Genomic DNA, 22,834 nt, shown 5'->3' with positions numbered 1-22,834 from the left:
TCTCCCTCCATCACCACTTCCCCATGGGACAGGAGACCTGACCAGCATCGGCCCTTCCCTGTTTCTACCGCAGTCCTGGGCAAGCAGAAGGGCCAGGGCACCACACTCACCAGAAGACGCTTTGCTTCCCCCTGGGACTGGGCCGTGGCATCTGTCGGCTTCACCTGCTCTTCTGCCTCCTGCTCAGGGACCAGCTCAATCAGCGAATCTCTGTTGATCAGCATATTGTTGTGGGCATTGTCCAGAGCCTCAGAACCTCTTAAGGGATGTGAGCGCCAGAAGAGGACCTTGGGAAGGCAAAGAGCTGACTCAGGAATCCATACCCACAGATCCATGTAGTGTCTGCGGGGGACATTGTGGGTTTTGCCTCCCCACCTACTCCCATGCTGTGTCCCCCCAGGTGGGCACAGACTCAACACATCCAGGGCTCTGCTGATGGCACCTGGACCCTAGTTCTGTGCTAAGGGGGGTTCAGCACCCCTTCCTGACACCCTCCATGCCCCAGGGTGCATCCAGGGTTATGGGGTGAGGGCGTCTCACAAGCAGGAAGAGGGACAGGGCTAGCACTGCCAACCAGCCTTAGAGCTGCTCTCAACAGGCAGTTGCTCTCCTACTGTCAGCCCAGAGCCCTCAGGCCACTTGAGAGAGCCAGGGACAACAGCATAGGACAAACTGGGGACCGTGTCCACCCAGGGCCAAACAGTTACTGAGGGCCTGATGCCACCAGGTCCTGGAGAAACCAACTCACTTTGTCCATGCACTTAGGGTCCACACCACGACCTAGAAGAGAAGAGGCATCCGCCTGAGCCGTGGGGAGCGCCCTGTTGCAGCACCTCCCTCCCCAGGGACAGTGCCAGGGACAGGGTGTGGGCTGGGGGCTCAGACACTGAACAAGGAGCCCCGGGCCTGGTGACAGGGAGGGGGCCATTCCAAACCTGGAGAACCCTCGGGGAGGGAGAAGAGAAGGGGGAAAATGAAACCCATGTAAAATCTCTGTGGGGTTCTGCTGAACGACCCTCTCCCCTGACTCTTGTCACCCAGTCAAGGTGCTGACCACCTCTCTGCCCTGGCTGGGGGTCCTAAAGACATTAAGAACTGACCCTGCTCCCCGCCCACCATACTTGGCCAGGGGGAAGAGGGGACCGTCAGCTGAGATGGGGGACTCATGCGATCCCGGCTTCGTAGGAGCAGGTGAGGTGGGAGGTGGAGGGGGATCCCGGGGAACAAGATCAGAGCCAAGCCAGGAGGACTGGGGAGATGGAGGAGGGGGCCAGCACCTCCCCCTTCCCTCCCAGAACCTCACCTTGAATGCAGAGCCGCCGGAAAAGATACATGATCAGCAGCAGGACACAGACAGCTGTAATTACAGCTACAACTATGGTCACCAGCTGTGAAGTGTCTGAGGAGGAAGAGGGAGTGGTGGGCAGTCTTGGGCGCATGGTCACTGTCTCACCAGGAACCGGGGCCTCCCCACTGGCCTGGGTACCTGATTTTCGGTCCACACATGTGAGGTCGCTGAAGGGGCTACAGGGCGTGGCCACGACCATCCCATCAGGGCACCTGGGTACAGACACAGGGAGGACATGGAGGGGATCTGTCAGGGAAAGCTGGCCAGATGAGGAGAAAGAGGGAGAAAACTCCCACCTGGGGTACCCTGACAAGACAGTGCAGGAGGGACGGGCTTCTCCTGTCTTCAGGGCAGGGTCCCTTCAGTCCCCCTTTTTGGGGAGAAGGATCTGGGCTTGTGCACTCCAGCCCCCAGGGCTCCTGCTGAGTGTTCAGAGCTGCCCCTTCAGGAGCTGGGCCTTCTCTGCAAGGCCTGCACTGGCCTCCCTGGGCTGCAGGGGAAGCCTATGTGAGGGGGCATCTCATCCAAGTCAAGGGTCAGAAGGGTTTGGGCACAAGCCAAGCCTCATCCTCCAGTCAAGCTTTAATACAAGGATCCTCTTGTCCTCCACCTGTTGACTCTTCCTACCAATCACAGCCAGCACTGGAGCGTCAGAGGAGAGCAAATTACTATTGGCCCCTACATCCCCAAATAGGAAAGATTCAGATCTTATTGGGGAACAAGGGCTGGATGTGAGGCCAGCTGAGTTGGCTCGGGTTTTATGGGAACCTTGAAGGAGCACACATATGGCCTCATTATGACTTCTGTCTGTGGTAGACACTTGTCTTTCTAGGCTCCTTCTGAGGAGGTGTGGGAAGGGGGCCCTGGGGAAGGACACACAGAGGAATGGGGAGGGGCTGCTGCACGCTCAGGAGACCCCACAGGCACAAGGGAGCCCTGAGGAGGTAGGAGGGGCTGCATGGAAACCGGAGAAAGGGGTACAAGGAAACTGGGGGTCTCTGTGGGTTGGGAGCCCCCTAGGCTCCCATGTCTCACCGGGTTCTGCACTTGTAGCAGAATTCAGGTGCATCTTCTCTACGGAAAGTGCCAGGTTTGCACTGACACTCAGTGTCCTTGGTTGAGGTGCACGGACTTTTCTCTTCTTCCCCTGGAGACCAAAGGTAAGGTTTTGGGGGTGTGTTTCCCTCACGTGTCTCTCAGCCATTCTTCACCACCCAGATCCCCACCCACTCAGTTCTACTCAGTTCAGGAAGTAATTTGGGGGCCATTTTCTGCAGCAACACACACAGACCATCCAAAGGACAGCCACTGTTCACGTGTCACCAATGGAGGCATATGAAAGGGACCATGCGTCATTACAGATCACATCAGGATTGGGAAGAAAAAGGTTTTAGGTCACAAATCAGGAGCAAGTGCTGGGGTGGGGGTGGGGCAGGGTGTAATACGAGACACTCTGGATGGAGAGGACCGCTTTGGTGACTTCCCAACACCTGGCCCAGCTGGTCATGAGAGAGGCTGAGATCCCGGAGCAGAAGTCACAGGGCTCACAGGGGACCGGCCCAGAGCCAGACTCGCCACACAGCTCAAACCCAGCCCTGTCCCACTCACCCAGGCCTCCCGTGCTGTCACTAACCAGCCCCTCCGTCACGGGACACATTACTCCCCCCCTTCCAACTGATGCTCTGGAAGACTTCCCTACCAGGTGGCATACGTTATACAAATAATTTCTGTTTTCATTTATTTTACTGACCTAAGACAGGGTAGGACGAAGACCTAGCTGGGCTGGAAATCAGGTTGCTGACTTCCCATTCCATTCAAATCCCATCTCATCACCCAACTGTAGGCATGGGGACAGGTTCTGTACCTGATTTGCAAGTCTTACAGAGTAAGCAAGAAGGCAGGGTGTTTGAATAATTGGTGTAATCCACCTTATCCATGCACGGCACACAATCTCCACTGGCTTCCTCCATGTGGAACCCTGGGAAGGAAGGGAAAAGCTGGTGAGTAAATCCCCACAGGATTCCCAGAGGCTGGCAGTGTGGACAGGGCTGCCTCTTTCAGCCATCCGTGGAATCCACACAGAGAACTCTCCCTGACCTGGCTTTAACCTTTTGATTCTGCATCTACCACGTACCTTAGACCAGTACTGCCAACAGGAATATATTACAAGCCACACATAAAAGCACATTCACAGTTGGCACATTAAAGAGTAAAAAGAAAGAGGCAATATCCAACACAGTATCATTTCAACATGTATCGATATAAAACAGTGAGATTTTTACTTACTTTAATACCTCACTAAAAAAATAAAACTCATGCTCCCTTCACAGTGTTCAGGGTTTATGGCCTCCTCCCACCTGTCCCGGTGACCTCTCCACCCTCCACTCACCCCAGCTGCCCCCTAGCTTTGCTCAAACAAGCCCAGCCCTGCCCCCTGGGGTGACAGTTCCCGGGGCCCCCTCAGGAGCACTCTACCTGGCTCTCTGCACCGAAGTCACCATCCCCAGGAGGCCTCACCAACCCCGACTCTGTCCCACCCATCACTCAATTATCCTCACGGTTTCTATCTCATCTCTCTGACTGTCATATCTGTCCATCTGTCTGGGTACCATCCTAGGAGGAGTGTTCCAGGAGGGCGGGGGCCTCGTGCCCTCCACTAGCACAGCGCCTGGCACACGGAAGACTTCCAGTAAATGCCTGTGGAATAAGAGCCGGGAACTGCAGGAATCAGAGGACCAGAAGGACATGAAGATAAGGGTGCGGTAAGGGTTGGAGATCAGTCTTAGAATGTACCTGGTAGACACTTCTCTGAGCGGCTGTGTTTCCCTCCCTGCGGGGAAGCTAATTGCTGGTGAAATTTTTCCTGCCTTATGGGCATGGCTGAAGCAGCTGCAATCTGTGGAGACAAAGCAGGGACAGGCATGAGTGGCTTTCAGACTCTCATCCCTCCCAGGATGTATCCCACAGTCCCTTGACCACAGCCTGCAAAATGAAACAGAACTGGGGCCTTTCTTCCAGCTATAAACTCTCATTCTTTTCATGTTTGTCCCCTGGCCTTTTGTGCTACCAAGTAACTTACACATAAATTTTTTTCCTGGTATTCCTTTCTCTTATAATAAAATAAAATATGTTTATTCCAGAAAGCATGGGCAAGGAAAAATTTTTTATAAGAACACAGAAACCACAGGGATCCCCCCAGTTAGAGAAAACATCCATTATTTTGTGTCTTTACTCCTTCTATTTGACCATACGTGTAATACTCTCAGGCTCGCTCTCTTTCTTTCTCACGTGCGCGTCCGTGCGCGCACACACACATTTTCACAAATGAGTCATGCTATGCACACACTTTTTCAAAATCAGGATACAGGATCACAGTTGAGTAATGAACTTTTGGCTTTAACCGGACAAGCTGTCCTGGAAAGGAAGCTGCTAGCGTTCCACATGAGTCACATAGAGGAAGAAGAAATAGCAATACAGAGTTTTGAGATGAGTCTCCACGCTAACAATGACACAATGGGGCCAGTCGAAAAAATCTGAATGGAGTCTGAGGATTTGATGAGGATTAACGTGTTGATGTTAGTGTTCTGATGTTGAAGGCTGTGTAGTAGTTTTGGGGGAGAATGTCCTCATTTGTAGGAAATATACATTCTTCAGTCATGGGATCTATCATATCAGCAGCTATTTTTCACATGGTACAGGAAAAAGGGGTGGGGGTTGTATAGTCTTTGCAACTTTGCTTTAACCTGGGAGTGACAAAATAGAAAGTGAAATTAAGGGAAAAAAAAGAAAGAAAGAAAAACACAGTTAAGATGGAAACAGCTTACGTTGAGCCCAGTTCAACTGCCTGGATCTAAAAAAGATAAAATGCAGCTCTCTTCCACAGAAAAGTCTGTCAAGTATTTGGGGACAGCTAAGCCCACATACGTACGTCCTCTAAGTCGTCCCTTCCCCAGGCTGGGCCTCCTCTGACTCCCCACAAGTTGGTGGAATCTCCTTTCCCTGCCTTCACAGTCCTATTCCCTCCTCTCTTTCCTGGTTCTCCTCTCACAGGCGCTCTCCCTCAATGTTTTATTATGAACATTTTCATGCATCCAACAAAGTTTAAAGATCTGTACGGTAAACTCTCATATACTCACCACCTAGATTCTGTAACTAACATTTTGCTATATTTGCTTTATCACATATTTCTTTCTTTTTTAAATTAATTTATTTAATTTTTATTTATTTTTGGCCGCGTTGGGTCTTCGTTGCTGCACGCGGGCTTTCTCTAGTTGTGGCTCGCGGGCTCTAGAACGCAGGCTCAGTAGTTGTGGCGCACGGGCTTAGCTGCTCCACGGCATGTGGGATCTTCCCGGACCAGGGCTTGAACCCGTGTCCCCTGCACTGGCAGGCGGATTCTTAACCACTGCGCCACCAGGGAAGCCCCAAATTTCTTTCTTTATCTATCCCTCTGTCCATTCTCCTATGTGTCTTATTTTTATGATGAAATTCACGTCTGCAACTCAATACTTCAGCATTGTCAGTAACTTGAGCTCCATATTTCTTTACAGTTTTTTTCAGTGTTAAGATTTACAAAGAAAGAAATGCACAATTCTTAAGGGTACCATTCAAACAGTTTTTAAAAATACATACACTTGGGAAACCCAAACCCTCTATCTAGATCCTGGAAATTAGCATGACTACAGAACATTCCTTCACACCCCTTTCTAGGTTATCCTAATCTCCTATGTGACTCCAAGAGGAAGCGGCCTTCATCAGATGGAGGAAGGTCTCTTCTGCCCTGATATAATGAGAGGTTTTAGCATGACAGGGAGGTTAAGAGTTGTCGAATGCTTTTTCTGCATCTGTTAAGCTGTTCATATAGTTTTTCTCCTTCATGGTGTTAGCATAGTGAAAAACAGACTCATTTTCAGATGTTATTCCTGTGACTAAACCCACTTGGTCATGGCATGTTTTCTTCTTTAAATATTCCTGAATTTAGTTTACTATTTGTTTTGTTAAGGAATTCTGCCTCTGTTTTTAGGAAGGATATTGAAACATATTAATATTTTTCTTCTTTTCAAATGTTTTTGTCAGGTTTCACTATTAGGGTTATGCTGGGCTTAGAATCTACTGAAGAACTCTTATGTTGTCTGAAAGAATTTGTGCAAGATTTTTGTCAGTTCTTTTACTGTTTGTATTTTTGCCCCCTCCCCTGCTGCCTAATCTGGGGTCTCCTGGTCATCCACCCCCAGTCTCAGAAATCTCACGGATCTTTGAAAATCTCTACTGGCACTGAGGAATCAAAACCACAGCACTGTGGTGCCCCATTTTTACTTCTTAGACTAGCAAAGAATTAAAGTTTAATGTGGCAAAGGGGTAGGGAAACAGGCACACTTGTGGACTCTCGGTGTGAGGTAAAATCGTCCAGCCTTCTTTTGGAGGCCAGTTTATCCTTATCTAAACAAAAGTGTAAAATTATCTAACCTGCTGACAGCAGTTCCACTTCTAAGGAGCTACCTAACGGACAATGCACATGGCTACAGGGATACTCGACAGTGCGTACAGGCACCCAGAGCCATTCATCAAGCCGTGTTCAACATGAATCCTACCTATGATAAACTGATAATTTTAAAAACTAAGTCTATATTTTTTTGTGAATACAAAACGCTATTTCTTTTCTGATTTTTAGTACTAATTTGTACAATGAAAAGTACACATTTTCATGATTCCTGTAACCTTGTTAGGCCCTTAATTTTTTTTTTTTTTTCTGTGAACATATAAGAAACTTCGAAAAGAGCCTCAAACCACCGGAGAAAGCAGTGGAAGGAGGCACATTTTTTTCCATAGTGAGTTTCTTTAGGATGCACACTGATAGTGATAAATCGCCCCCAGAGCCTCCAGCTCGCCTCCTAAAGAAGTGGTGAGAATCTGGTCCCAACTGTGGGTTGACTGATGGTTTCTACACAGCACCCATAAATTGCAACAAACAGCAAGCAACGTTAAGGGTTGCTCCCCTTTCAGGGAAAAGGAAATTCAAAGGAGCTTAAGGCAGTGGTGGGGGAAGGCAGGGGCCTACACGGTTAATCGATTTACAAAGGACACGTTTTAAAAGTTAAACGTAGTGCAAAATAAAAAGAGAGAGAGAAAAAGAGTGAGGAGGATCGGAGGAAGGAAAGGGGAAGAGAAAGAAAAGGCGATCTGTCTGTCACTCGCTGATGCTCTCCTGGGACCAATCTGGAGGCCAGACCCTCCAAGGACCCGGAGGCGGAGAGCGGGCTCTTCTCCTTCGGGGCCGCAGGTAGATGTTGCCAGCCCCGGATCCGCACTCCGCCACCCCCTCACCCCCTGTACTTGGGCTTCGCCCGGGTGGGTGCTGCCGGGACATGCCCAGCCGTGTCCCGCCCCCCTCGCCCCCGCCCCTTCCCGGCCACGGAGCGCGCCATCTGGAGCCGGGACTCGCGGCGGGAGCTCACCGACAGCAGGACACCCAGGACGAAGAAGATGAGAACCAAGGGGCCCCGCAGCCGAGGCCTGGGACCGGGGGTGCGCCCTGCCCGGGTGCTCGAGGCGGCCTGTGTGCTCTGTGCCCGCTGCCACGTGCGGTCGCGGGGCGCTCGCTGTCCAGGTCGCCGCGGAGTAGCCATCAGGAATGAAAGTGTGCTTCGTGGGGCGCGGGATCGTCCCTGCCGCCTATGGGATGCGCGGGGCAGGGCTCTATGGTCTAATGATTCAGCCTGACGCTAGCTTTATATCCTCGGGTTGCGTCACCCGCGGGGGCGAATGAGCTACGCCTTCCGTCGAGGTGACGTAAACATTCACCACTTCTAGCCAATCGCGTGTGGCTCAGGAGAGGAGCCCAGCGACCTTGACGGCACCTCTGTTTCAAAGAGGAAACTGCCTGCTTTGGCGGCTGATGCCCGGGGATGTGCCTTTGGAGGTGGGGACAGGGCACCTCCCACATGCTCTGTTGTGATCCGGGCTGTGAGATTCAGAATCTGCGTTCAAGGCGGGTCCTGACCCTGCCCCTTTGCAGGGCAAATGCCCCACCCGTTCATAAACCCTGAACCACCTGTCTTCTGACTACCGCCTTCTGCCCACTCTCAGCTTCTGCTCCTCCCCGCCCCCCTTCCATTGACCAGGGCCCCAAGGAGGCCAGAGAACAGGGACTCCCAAGAAGTAGACCCCCCCCCCCCCCGCGAGAGTCTGCGGAGCGCCTCCAGCCCCCCTTGGCACAGAGTGGATGCCCTGCACGTATTGTAGGGGTGTGAACTAAGAAACCTTGAATTGTTAGAAAAATGAGTAGACTGCCAGACTCACTTGCACTTTCTGAGATTTAAGTGCTTAGAGAATGAGAGAGACCTGGTGGGATTTTTTGCCCTGGGCCTATTCACGTAATTAATGTTAATGATCAATTTACTATCGAATTACAAATAAGTATTTATTTAAAGGCAAAGGATACACACTATATTTTCCTGTTGTGAACTCTACTTTTTAAGGACCTTAATTATCATTAGCATGGCTGTATAAATTTACTTTCATCACGTTTGTTTTATAAACCTGAAGTTGTACCTGATAGAACATTTGGACCCTGGTGAATACCCCCTCAGGGTTCCCAGCATCTTCCTCTACCCTCTCCCTCACCCTCCAGTGTCTGGGCCTCTGATATCTGCGGGCTCTTGCCATGGACTCCATGGTGCTGTTCCCAAGCCCGAGTCTGTCCCCCATTCTTCACTGGTGCTGGGCCCTCTATCCTAGGGGGGTGTGAGCATTTACAACACAATGCAGGTACAAATACTTTGTTAAAAAAAATTTTAAAGTTCCATCAAAGTCTGTTACGGCACCTTTCAGATATAATGATGCAAAATAAAGAGAAAGGAACCTTTATTATGAAAACCTCTTCCACTGAAAGGAATAATCTATTCCCGGTGAGCCTGGTTCAAAGCAGAGTAAGTCATCCTCCTCTTCCCTCTATGCCTTTCCTTTCTTTCCTTCATCATTTTGCTCCACAGGCCTACTTCCTATTAGGATGTTGCAGATTGGGAACAAGGGTCCCTGTCCTTTGCTGCATGGTGGTAGTGGTGGGGTGAAGTGGGGGGGGACCACAACTGGGAGGTGTTCTGGAAGCTGCCCCCTCAGAAGCCTGGTGAGGGCCCAGAAGCCTCGTAGGGAAGTGCTTCTGTATTAGCTGTTTGTCACAGCAATGCCCCCAACCAGACCCTATATTTGATTTTTTTTTCTTTTTTTTAATTGCGGACCAGAATACCAACATGTCCACTGGAGACCTCTGGGTTCTAATCATCCCTGAGTCAATAAATCCCTGTGTGACTTGAGGAAAGTTTTTTTTAATTAAAAACATTTTTAAAATATTTTACACACTGCCCCTTGACGCCGGTGGCCTGAGGCAGGTCTTCTAGTAACAGTCCAACTAGAGGAAGGGGAGTCTAAGCTGCTCCTGGGGAGGGGAGCTGCCAGAGAGAATCCAAGGCAGACTGGATGGAACTGATGACTCAGGCTGGTGGAGGTCTTGGGTACCCCCCAGCCTCGTCACCTACCATGGCACTGAGAACGAAGAGGAAGCAAGAGACATTCCAACCAGCCAGAGGAAATCCTCCCCAGCCCCTGTGCAAAAGCCCACAGTCATGGAGCTGTCTCTGAGTCTCTTAACTCTCCGTTTGCATACAGTCCTTTTTTCTTTTCTTTTTGCCTTTTGACCCTCTTCACCCATTTCTCCACCCCCGCCCACCCGCCCTCCCCACCTCTGGCAACCATCAACCTGTTCTCTGTATCTGTGAACTTGATTTGGGGGTTTTTTGGGTTTTTTTTTTTTAAGATTTTATATGTAAGAAAGATTATATTGTATTCTCTTTCTCTGTCTGGTTTATTTCACTTAGGATAATGCCCTCAAGGCCCATCCATGTTTTCACAAATGGCAGGATTTCATTCTTTTTATGGTTGGATAATAGCACGTTGTGTGTATGTCTGTGTGTGTGTGTGTATACATATATATATGCCACAATTTCTTTATCCATTCATCTATTGATGGACACTTAGGTTGTTTCCAGATCTTGGCTATTGTAAATAATGCTGCCATGAACATGGGTGTGTTCCAGTTAGTGTCTTCATTTTTTTCAGATAAATACCCAGAAGTAGAATTGCTGGATCATATGGTAGTTTCATTTTTAATGTTCTGAGGAACCTCCATAATTTTTCATAGTGGCTGCACCAATTTACCATCCTACCAAGAGTGCACAGGGGTTCCCTTTTCTCCACTGCCTCACCAATACTTGTTATTTCCTGGGTTTTTTTGATAATAGCCATTCTAACAGGTGTGAGGTGATATCTCATTGTGGTTTTGATTTGCATTTCCCTGATGATTAGTGATATTAAACATCTTTTCATGCACCTGCTGGCCATCTGTATGTCTTCTCTGGAAAAATATCTGTTCAGATCTTCTGCCAATTTTTTAATTGGATCGTTTGGTTTATCTTATAGAGTTGTATGAGTTGCTTATATATTTTGGATATCAGCCTTTTATCAGATATACGATTTGCAAACATTTTCTCCCATTCAGGATGTTGCCCTTTTGTTTAGTTGATGGCTTCCTTTGCTGTGCAGAAGCTTTTTAGTTTGATGTAGTCTGACTTGTTTATGTTTGCTTTTGTTGCTTTTCCTTTTGGTGTCAGATTCAAAAAATCATTGCCAGGACCAATGTCAAGGAACTTACTGCCTACATTTTCTTTCTAGGAGTCTTATGGTTTCAGTTCTTACGTTCAAATCTTTAATCCATTTTGAGTTAATTTTTGTGTATGGGGTAAGATAGCGGTTCGGTTTCGTTCTTTTGCATGTGGCTTTCCAGTTTTCCCAACACCATTTATTGAAGAGACATCCTTTCCCCATTGTATATTCTTGACCCCCTTGGCATAAATTAATTGACCATATATGCATGGGTTTATTTCTGGGCTCTCTATTCTATTCCATTGATCCATGTGTCTGTTTTTATGCCAATACCATACTGTTTAATTACAATAACTTGGAAATATAGTTTGAAATCAGGAAGCAGGATGCCTCTAGCTATGTTCTTCTTTCTTAAGACTGTTTACGCTATTTGGGGTCTTTGGTGGTTCCATACAAATTTAAGATTATTTTATTTATTTAATGTTTATTTTTATTTTTTTTCTTATTACTCATCCATTTTATACACTTCAGTGTATAAAATTTGTCCTTAATTTTTCTTTGTCTTTAATTTTTGCCAATTTGCTTACTATGTGTCTCGGCGTGTTTCTCCTTGGGTTTATCCTGTATGGGAGTCGCTGTGCTTCCTGGACTTGGGCGGCTCTTTCCTTTCCCATGTTAGGGGAGTTTTCGACTATAATCTCTTCAAATATTTTCTCGAGCCCTTTCTCTCTCTCTCCTTCTGGGACCCCTATAATGTGAATGTTGTTGCGTTTAATGTTGTCCCAGAGGTCTCTTAGGCTGCCTTCATTCCTTTTCATTCTTTTTTCTTTATTCTGTTCTGCAGTATTGAATTCCACCCTTCTGTCTTCCAGGTCACTTATCCGTTCTTCTGCCTCCGTTATTCTGCTATTGATTCCTTCTAGTGTATTTTTCATTTCAGTTATTGTATTGTTCATCTCTGTTTGTTTGTTCTTTAATTCTTCTAGGTCTTTTTGAACATTTCTTGCATCTTCTCGATCTTTGCCTCCATTCTTTTTCCAAGGTCCTGGATCATCTTCACTATCATTAATCTGAATTATTTTTCTGTAAGGTCCCCTATCTCCATTACCTTTAGTTGTTTTTCTGGGGTTTTATCTTGTTCCTTCATCTGGTACACAGCCCTCTGCCTTTTCATCTTGTCTATCTTTCTGTGAGTGTGGTTTTTGTTCCACAGGCTGCAGGATTGTAGTTCTTCTTGTTTCTGCTGTCTGCCCTCTGGTGGATGAGGCTGTCTAAGAGGCTTGTGCAAGTTTCCTGATGGGAAGAACTGGTGGTGGGTAGAGCTGGCTGTTGCTGTGGTGGGCAGAGCTCAGTAAAACTTTTATCCACTTGTCTGCTGATGGGTGGGGCTGGGTTCCCTCCCTGTTGGTTGTTTGGCCTGAGGTGACCCAACACTGGAGCCTACCTGGGCTCTTTGGTGGGGCCAATGGCAGACTCTGGGAGGGCTCACACCAAGGCGTATTTCCCAGAACTTCTGCTGCCAGTGTCCTTGTCCCTTGGTGAGCCACAGCTGCCCCCCACCTCTGCAGGAGACCCTCCAACACTAGCAGGTAGGTCTGGTTCAGTCCTATGGGGACACCACTCCTTCCCCTGGGCCCTGATATGCACTCTACTTTGTGTGTTCCCTCCAAGAGTGGAGTCTCTGTTTCCCTCAGTCCTGCCGAAGTCCTGCAATCAAATCTCGCTAGCCTTCAAAGCCTGATTCTCTAGGAATTTCTCCTCCTGTTGCCAGACCCCCAGGTTGGGAAGCCTGATGTGTGGCTCAGAACCTTCACTCCAGTGGGTGGACTTCTGTGGTATAAGTGTTCTCCAGTTTGTGAGTCACCCACCCAGCAGTTATGGGATTTGATTTTATTCTGATAGCGCCCCTCCTACCATCTCATTGTGGCTTTTCCTTTGCCTTTGCATGTGGGGTATCTTTTCTGGTGAGATACAGTGTCTTCCTGGCGATGACTGTTCAGCAGTTAGTTGTGATTCTGGTGTTCTCGAAAGAGGGAGTGAGAGCATGTCCTTCTACTCTGCCATCTTCCTTACCTCAAGTGTCAAGATCATTTTTTTCTATTTCTGTGAAAAATGCGATTGAAATTTTGATAGGGATTGCATTGAATCTGTAGATTGTTTTGGGTATATGAACATTTTAACAATATTGATTCATCAATTCCATGAACATTTACTATTTTTCTATTTATTTGTATCTTCTTCAATGTCTTGTAGTTTTCAATATACAGATCTTTCACTTCCTTTGTTAAATTTATTCCTAGGAATATTATTCTTTTTGATGCAATTGTAAATGACATTATTTCCTTAATTTCACTTTCTGAGGGTTTATTATTAGTGTAAAGAAATACAATAGATATTTATATCAATAAAGATAACTTTATTGAATTCATTTATTAGTTCTAAGAGTTTTTAATGGAGTCTTGAGGGTTTTCTATATATAATATCATGTTCTCTGAGAATAGTGACAGTTTTACTTCTTACTTTCCTATTTTTTTAACATCTTTATTGGAGTATAATTGCTTTACAATGGTGTGTTATTTTCTGCTTTAAAACAAAGTGAATCAGCTATACATATACTTATATCCCCATATCTCCTCCCTCTTGCATCTCCCTTTATTTCCTATTTGGATGCCTTTTATCTCTTTTTCTTGCCTAATTCCTCTGGCTAGTACTATGTGGATAAAAGCTGTGAGAGTGGGTATCCTTGTCTTATTCCTGATCTTAGAGGAAGAGTTTTCAGATTCTTGTGAATTATACCACGCAGAGAACTTCCAGATAAGGAAGACACATCTAGATCAGCAAAGGGTAACTACTGCCCTTTAGTTACAATCAAAAAACATTACACAACATTCAAATACCACTCGGCTGCTCTCAGACCTCTCTTGTGAGTGAACTATGCTTTCAAAAGCCCAGTCATATGTGGAGCCCTCCCCTTTTGGGGAAGGACACCAAGAGGAAGCCACAAGAGTGAATCTGCTTTTCAGGAGGGCAGTAGTTGTGACACTCATTACTCTTTCTCCCGGGACAGACGTGACTCGGATGGGTGACCTCATGTGTCACCCCATCACCTCTTTTGGGCATCTTTTCATGGACAGATTCCTCCCTGTCCTTAGCTTAAGTCAAGAGCCAACCAGGACAATGCTGGAGAGAGATTTCTTATAGGAACATTTATGTATTATCTGATTGTTGCAATAATGGGACATTTATTTTCTACAATATGTACACACAAATTTTGATGAGACTTATTTGAGAACTGTTGCTAACAACATTCCTGTTCATCTTATATTCCCAAAAGAGAGAAGGAGAAAATTAAATGCATGGTGAGTGTTGAAGGGGTTTTAGGTTCTCCATGAGGAAGGTGACCTAGGATCCTCCAGAACTTCTTCTGCCTGGATTATTGGCCAGCTAGAAGAATCAGAACCACGCAAGTGTAGAGACCACCTCACTGGAGCCAGTGGGCATGAGTTCACCCACCGCCCCCTACCTCTGGCCCTTTTGGGCCTGCCTGGTGGTCAGGGTCTGAACAGCCTTTGTGGGTGCTGTAGGAGCACTTCTGAGTGCTCTGGCCTCAGAGGAAATCTCATGACGTTCCTGCGTATGCTGAGTGTCACCATCACTAGGCCCCCTAGTGACTGCGTGACACAGGGAGTATGTGGAGAGAGAAGGAGTCTGGTTGGAGATTTAGTGGACGGAGGATGCAACTAATAGAAACAAAGAGTGGCATCCTATCCCTTTGTCCACATAATGTAACCCAGTCAGGGGGTGACATCCTATCACCTTGGCATTTTCTTGGTGAGAAGGAAGTCAGATTCTGTCCATACCCTCAGGTGGGATTACACAGGGCTGGACTCATTGGTGGTCATCTCAGGGTGTGTCTGCCTCATGGATTATTTTAAAATCAGAAGAAAATTTGACGTAAAAGTAACCTAGTAATGGATCATTAAAACATGTACAAGACAAGGTACAAGAATAGAAAGGGTTCCAAACCCTAAAGCACAAGTTTGATGAGCTGGTTGTTTTCCTAATGTACACTGAAATACTGGATATATATTGTGCCTGACTTTCAAAATGAAATAAGAATCCTGCATGTTCTCCCTTAAACATACCTTTGGATATTGTTAAAGATCCCACCTGTTGGCAGTACTGCAATATTCTACATTCTAAATGGCAGTAAGGTAGATTAGGACTTGGGCCCATATGACAGAGAAAAGTAAGCAGATATAGATGGAAGATGTTAAGCGTAAAGTTAATGATCAGGTATATAAGTGAATATTTTTCTCCTCTAAATTGATACACTAATTTCAGTACACTTCTTTTCTTTGAATAAGGGAAGTTAGAAAACCATAATGGTAGTAATGACTGAACAACTCACAAGACAGCAGTGGGTGCAGGAAGGGATTTTCCCAGGGAAACCTCAGGAGCCAGGAGATGTAGGTCCCTGCTTGCTGCTGCAAACCAGGGATGGAGGTGAGCTTTGTCTGGGCCATTTCCCTTCCAGGGATCTTCCCACCCTGTGGTGAGGACATTCCCTCCCTAAGGATGCCCTGATCCCTCTCAAGGTGTGAATACTTTGCCAGGGTCTGTCCTCATCCACCTGCAGGGCCCTGGAGAGCTCTGTGCAGACCTGCCGCTTCCCAGCCCCAGCATGACCCTCTGCCTCCTCAACCCCAGTCCTGCGCCTGACCTTTCTCCAGCATGGGGATAAACGAGTGCACGGAATCAATTGTGAGGAACCCTGACCATAGCTCCCCCAAAATCTCCAGACCAAAATGAACGAGCTGTTGGTAGGAACCAAAATAGTGCACGTGTGTGTGTGTGTGTGCATGCATATGTGCATGTGTGCACGTATGTGTGTGTGTGTGTGTGTGTGTGTAGAGGAAAAAAATACCTCTATATCTTAACTCAATATTCCACTTCTTCTAGGAAGTTACCTTAAGAACATGATCAAGAATCTAACTGAAGATATATTTTCAAATATATTCACAAGTTCTTGGCTATCAGGATGCTGGTGATTGATTGAGCATTGGGGGAGGGGATGGTTGCAGGGCTCCAACATAGCAATGGACACTTGCCATCTTGGGAATGCAGGGTATCTTCCTCACCTTCAGAGGTGACCCCACAGAAGGTTTATTGTCTGCGTTGGGGTGGGGAAGTTGGGGCAAATGTGAAATGCAGGAGAAAAGGTACAAGGCTGGAGAATGGGAATGCCCTATAGTAAGAGGACACGTAGTACTGGTTTGGAGCAAAAGGGAAGGAGAAAGGGGGATAACTGAGCAGGAGCAGATTGTGGAGGAGGGGAGAGATGGTACTCAAGGACTATGGAAGAGTAAAACAGCAGGTTGTGGTTTCCGTGTCTTCAGGGTGAGGCTGAGGTACCAATGGGCAGGGGCAGAAGGGCAGCCTCTGGGTGTGGGGGATGCAGCTGTGTACTCAGCACCTTGGTTCTGGGAAGGGGACAGAGGTGGGACCATGAAGCCTTCCAGAAACTCTAAGTGAGAAGGAGAGCTAGGGCCTAAAGTCCAGGGGAGAAGAAATGGGTCTCTGTGAGGTTGCAGGGCTGAGCCACTGGGCCCACTGATGAGGATGCAGAAAGGACAGTGGGGACAGAAAGGGAAGGTGGCCCAGGAGCTGCAGGAGGGTGAGGGGTCACAGAATGACCCCAGCAAGCAGGGCCCCACCCCCCCTTCCCAGCAGCTCTGTCAGAGCCAGTCTGCACCTCAAGGGAGCCCAGCAGGCCCAGGTGTGGCCCACAGACATCACCTGGGGAGGCTGTGGGGAAGCCAGGCCAGGCTGGGGTCCCTCTCCCAGGGGAAGGGCAGGGAGGAGAAGGAGGGAGGAGGGGCTGGACTCTAGTTCCCCAGGAACCTGGCGCCTGGAAATCCAGAGTCAGAGCAGGAGACACACTCATGTAAGGTGAGACTGAGGCATAAAGGGTAGAAGGAAGGAGCCGGTCACACAGCAAGAAAACACACCCCTGCACCTGGGTCACTCAGCACTGCTCCAGAGGAGAGCAGGAGGATGGGGGAGAAAAATACACACACTTATTTTTATTTAAAATTACATATTTTGGTCATGGATTCATAAATATGTAAATATTTTGTAGCTGATGGCCTTTCTTGTATTGTTTGATATTATTGACAAACTCTTCAAAGGGATTATCAACTGCTTCCCTTTCAAGGAGAAGAGATAAACCAGGGACACTGTGATTTCCTAAATCAATTCTTCCACTCCCATGCACGTGCATGGGCTATCTGCCCTGTGTTCTTTTGTCCTGTCTTCAAGTTCACTGATCCTTTCTTCTACCTGTCAAATGTGTGGTTAAACACCTCTAGTGTGGATTTCTCACTTCAGCTATTTGACTTTTCAGCCCTACAATTTCGTTTTGGTTCCTTTTGATATTTTTTTAATGGACACATTCCCTACAGTAATCCTCACTTCTTAAGTGTCTGCTCCAGCTTTGACAGCTGTATGCAGCTGAGTAGTTATCACCCAATCAAGACACAGAACATTCCCAGCACTCCACACAGCTCCCTTCTGCCCCTTCCAGTCCTTTCTCACCAACCCGTCAGGAGACAGGCACTCCATCCCAGGCTATATGTGACTCAAGTGAAGAATATACATGAGGGCACTTTGGAAAATAGAAGTAAAGGTTATTCCACAAATGCAAAGGTGCTTTGATCAGTAATAATGTACCATATCAATAGTCTAAATAAGGGAATGAAAGCATCTGATAGTCTCTATGGAAGGTGGAAAGATATTTGGTAAAATTAAGCACCAATTTTGATTTTTTGAAACCATCTCAAAATCGGAGGCTGCATCCACAATGATAAGAATTTCTACATGAACCCAAGACCCAACCTCATTCTTTTTTTTTTTTTTTTTTTTTTTGCGGTACGCAGGGCTCCCACCGCCGCAGCCCCTCCCATCATGGAGCACAGGCTCCGGACGCGCAGGCTCAGCGGCCATGGCTCACGGGCCCAGCTGCTCCGCGGCATGCGGGATCCTCCCAGATCGGGGCACAAACCCGCGCCCCCCACATCGGCAGGTGGACTCCCAACCACTGTGCCACCAGGGAAGTCCCAACCTCATTCTTTTAAAAAAAATTTAATTTAATTTTTACTGAAGTACAGTTGATTTACAATGTTGTGTTAATTTCTGCTGTACAGCAAAGTGATTCAGTTATTCATATATATATTTTTTAATATTCTTTTCCATTATGGTTTATCATAGGATATTGAACATAGTTCTCTGTGCTATACAGTATGACCTTTTATCCCCAACCTTGTTCTTAATGGTTAAATACTAAGGGCCTCTCCAAGAGAGTCCATTCAATACGAAAACACCTGCTTTTTCTAAGGATAGTTGAACATTATTCTGAAAACTCTAGCCTATGAAGCATGTTGTGAAAAAAAAAATGAGGCAGATTCTTGGATGGAGCAGGTAAAACAGTCGTTATTTTAGATATGATTGTAGAGTTTAAAACTGAATCAGAAAATTTATGACAAGAGGGTCCAACTTACAAAATGCTTAAAATACAAAGAGAACAGCCTTGACCAGAAAATGTAATAATTTATGTGAAGAAAAGCATAAATCTTAATTGAGTTATAATACAGTTGAACCTTGAACAACACAGATTTCAACTTTGTGAATCCACCTATATGTGGATTTTCAAAACATATACAGTCAGCTCTCCATATTTGCACATTTTGAAATTTCTATCTGTAGTTGGTTGAATCCACAGATGTAAAACCCATGGGTATGGACGGCTGCCTTTACCATGCCATTTTATATCAGGGACTTGGGCATCTGCAGACTTAGGCATATGTGGGAACTCCTGGAACCAATTTCCTGCAGGAACCGAGGGACGACTGTACTTGACTTGACATTCTATCTTCATAAGAAATATGTTGAATATTGACAATATCTAAATTCTTACTAGATTATTTTTTAATTTTAAGATAAATTTAATAAAAACTTCAATGATTTTTTGGGGGGGAGTGGAGGAAATCTTGTGAAACAATTCTAAATTCTGCCTGGGTAAAATTATAAGTTTTAAAAAAGTAAGGAAAAGGTATTTGCTCTGTTACATACTAAAATATATCAGAAAATTTCATTGGGAAGAGCATATTACGTAGTATAATGTCTTGCATGTAAAAATATACAGCTGTACATATGCATATGCATATATACATGGCATATACATAAAGATTCTGGCAAACAATCACAAGAAATTCCCTCTCCTAGTTACTTGAAATAAAAAGAGCCAGGGGGCTGGGAAAAGAGTGAAAGAGGTCTCACTATTGTCTGAGAACCTTTCTGTACTATTTCAATTTTCTCACTTTGAACGTGTATTGACCTCTTTTTAAAAATATCAAAGCAGTTAATCAGGATGGAGGGATAACTGACCTTTTAAATGTTTGTTTTCTTTCTTTTTTTTTTTTTACATTCACGTTATTAAGTTAAAATGTGTACTGAGCAAGAAATGAGCAAAAAGGAACTGTCTAGGCAGAAAGAGACCAATGTCTGTATAAACATTTGAACTGTGATCAAGGACAGACCAAAAGCAGAGAGAAATAGGAGAATCCATTGCTAAATGGGGTTGGAAGAACCAGAAAGTGACTCAGAACAATTCAGGGAATACATCATATCAATCACAAAATAAATTCCATTTAGGTTATAGCTACACGCTAAAAAAACTAAAAATTCTCTACGAGATTAGAGAACTTCATCTTATATGGGGTCTCCCTAAGCTTATAAGCAATTAAAAAGTGTTGTATCTACAAATTTCACTAGTTAAAAATGAAAATTTCTGTACACTAAAATATTAGACTAAATAAAATGATAACAAAAAATTAGGAACTTATTGTCTGTATGTGAGAAAATGCACAGGCATGATAGCTTGTCTTCTTTGAAAGACTCTAAGCAGAAAAGACCAAAATCATAAACAAAAATAATGAAAATAAAGAAATGCAAGTTTAAACCGATTTTTTTGTAGTTAGCAAAAATGAAAAAAGGCCCACAACATAAGATCAAAACTACTGAACTATATGAACCACAACCGGATGTACACGTGACCACGTGAGTGTGTGTATGCAGGTCTACGGTAAAAATATACTTTTGCAGGTTGACCCAGATTCTATTCTTCTAGAAAGCCACCCTATTTACATGATCAGAAAAATATATATGGATTTATTTTCACATATATTCAATGTAATAATAATTTTGAAAAAAATCAAAAATTCTTAGTGTTATGCAGATTATTACTAAATTATGTAACAGCCACACAGTGGAATACTATGCAGCCTTTATTTAATCGTTCAACAAACATGGGAGTACCCACTCTGTGCCTGCCTGTTTTAGGTTTTAGGAATATAGCTAGTGAAAAGAAGACAGATAATAAGTAGCATAACATCTCACAGAGCTGCTGGTCTACCATAGCCGGGAGCAGGTTCCTTTCCCCTCCGTGACCCTGATCTCCCTCCTTCACCCCTTCCCCATGGCACAGGAGACCTGACCAGCATCGGCTTTTCCCTGTTTCTACCATGGTCATGGGCAAGCAGAAGGGCTAGGGCACCACAAGGCCCAGCACACACTCATCAGCACACACTCTGTTGTTTTTCTACTTTCAATTTCATTACTTTCTGCTCTAATCTGTATTATTTCCTTCCTCTGCTTGCTTTACCTTTAGTTTGCTCTTCATTTTTCAGTGTCTTACAGTACAATATTAGGTTATTGAGTTGAGATCTTTCTTCTTCCTTTAAAGTAGTCATTTACAGCTATAAATTTCTGTCTAAGTTTTCAGCTACTTTAGCTATATCCCGTAAGTTTTGGTATGCTGTATCTTCAATCTCATTCATCTCAAAATATCTTCCAATTTCCTTTTTGATGTCTTCTTTGACTAGCTGGTTATTTGGGAGTGTGGTTTAATTTTTACATAGCTGTGAACTTCCCCAATTTCTTCCTGTTATTGATTTCTAACTTCATTCCATTGTGGTGGGAGGGTATACTTTCTATTATCTCTCTCCTTTTAAATTTATTGATATTTGTTCTATGAGCTCACATATGGTCTAATCTGGAGAATGTTCCATGTGCACTTGAAAAGAATGTGTATTTTGTTGTGGTTGACTAAAGTACTCTATAGATGTCTGCTAGGTCTAGTTGGTTTATAGTATTGTGCAAGTCTACTATTTCCTTGTTGATCTTCTTTTTTTTTTTTTTTTGCCACACCATGCAGTGTGTGGGATCTTAGTTCCCCGACAAGGGATCGAACCTGTGCCCCTCGCAGTAGAAGCTCGGAGTTTTAACCACTGGACCACCAGGGAAGTCCCCATTATGAATTCTTATAGATTAAGGAAATTGCACTTCTAAGTGTGCTTTGTATTCTGAGTATTTTTTTCTAATTTGTTTTTAACTTTGTCATGATTTCTTCCATGCAGCTTTCTTCTTAATTTTTATATAGTTGACTTTAGGCAAGTTTTATAGTTTCTTGTCATACTGAAGAAGCCTTTCCCCTCTCCGAACTTGTAAGAATTTTTTTCTCATATTTTTGCAGTACTTTTTTGTTTCATATATTACAATTAATTCATTGATCCATCTAGTCTTAATTTTCTAATATAAGAAGAGCATAAGGAAGACACTATTATTTTTCAGAAGTCATCCTAGTTGCTCCATCACCATTATTAAATAGTCACTTTTTTATCATTGATAGGAAGTGTCATCATCATAACACATTATTAAGGAAAGGTTTTGAAAGTTGGTTTTTTTAGAGTATCTTTCATTACTGATAAGTATGAATTAGATGAGAATGACAGATAGATCCTGCAGGGAAGAGTGAGGTCACCTGAAGGAGGAGAGCCTGGAGGTGAAGGTCAAGCCTTGGGACATGGGCTCCCAGGTCGTGACAGCTCCTGCAAGTCTTCAGCTCAGTTCCTGGAGAATACCTTTGCATTCCAGAGCACAGAAGCCCCTTTCTTTGGGTCACCATTTGACTCTTCACAGCGTAAATTTTTTCCTATTGTTTTTTTGCCGGGGCAGATGGCATGAGCTTTATCTGAAGGCTTTTCCCTCCTTATTGTATTACTTCTGTGCCTCTTTGTGTCTTCCATTGACTGGCAGCTCGTTGAGGACAGGGATTAGGACTTTCTTCTCTCAGTTCTAGAGACCCAGGTGGTGTTGTCCAATACAGTAATCATTAGGCCCATGTGGGGATGGAGCACTTCAAATAGCTTCTCTGAATCAAGGTGTGTTGCAAGTGAAAAATACACTCTGAATTTCAAAGACAGTCTTTAAAAAAAAAAAAAAAGGATCCCAATGTTTTAGATTTCTTATATTTTCCATCTCTTTGTTGAAGTTCTCACTGTGTTCATTCATTGTCCCCAGTTCGGCAAGCTTCTTTGTGACCATTACTTTGAACTCTTTATCAAGGAACTTGCTTATCTCCATTTCATTAAGCGTTTTTCCTAAGGTTTTCTTATTTTGTCATTTGGAACAGATTTCTTTGTTTCTCCATTTCACTTGACTCTCTGTGTTTGTTTCTATACAGTAGATGAAACAACCATCTCTCTCCCAGTCTTGAAGAAGTAGCCTTGTGTAGGCAATGAATTTTTTGTTCAGCCCTCCCCCAGCTCTTAGTCATCTCTCAAACTTTTGGGATTGCTGAAGCAGCCTATTATATTTTTTAAGTGTTCCCAGTAGTTGAGCATGTGCCAAGACGTGTCCTATCCCAAAGGAGAAAATCTCAATGCCTAGATTCAGGATGACTGGAAGCCAGCCACACATGCACAAAGAAAA

The 22,834-nt window shown here is 45.0% G+C and overlaps 1 protein-coding gene across 3 annotated transcripts in view; it reads right to left on the bottom strand.

Moving 5' to 3' along the window:
* LOC307189089 (tumor necrosis factor receptor superfamily member 10A-like) overlaps positions 1-22,834 on the bottom strand; it is a 35,958-nt gene that overhangs the window by 5,764 nt on the left and 7,360 nt on the right. Inside the window, exons 2-8 of one of the 3 annotated variants that reach the window (XM_079926832.1) lie at positions 4,142-4,244; positions 3,213-3,326; positions 2,384-2,495; positions 1,487-1,560; positions 1,304-1,399; positions 749-780; positions 111-287 (exon numbers count right to left, since the gene is read on the bottom strand). In XM_079926832.1, coding sequence (XP_079782958.1) covers positions 111-287; positions 749-780; positions 1,304-1,399; positions 1,487-1,560; positions 2,384-2,495; positions 3,213-3,326; positions 4,142-4,244 — 708 coding nt within the window. Of the gene's footprint in view, positions 1-110; positions 288-748; positions 781-1,303; positions 1,561-2,383; positions 2,496-3,212; positions 3,327-4,141; positions 4,245-7,803; positions 8,018-22,834 lie in introns of those variants that run through there. The other 2 variants (XM_079926831.1, XM_079926830.1) reach the window with 2 other exon arrangements.

This window comes from Stenella coeruleoalba (genome assembly GCF_951394435.1).
Source record: "Stenella coeruleoalba genome assembly, chromosome: 7".
Taxonomy (NCBI): Eukaryota; Metazoa; Chordata; class Mammalia; order Artiodactyla; family Delphinidae; genus Stenella; species Stenella coeruleoalba.
This window is presented reverse-complemented; position numbering and strand designations above follow the sequence as displayed.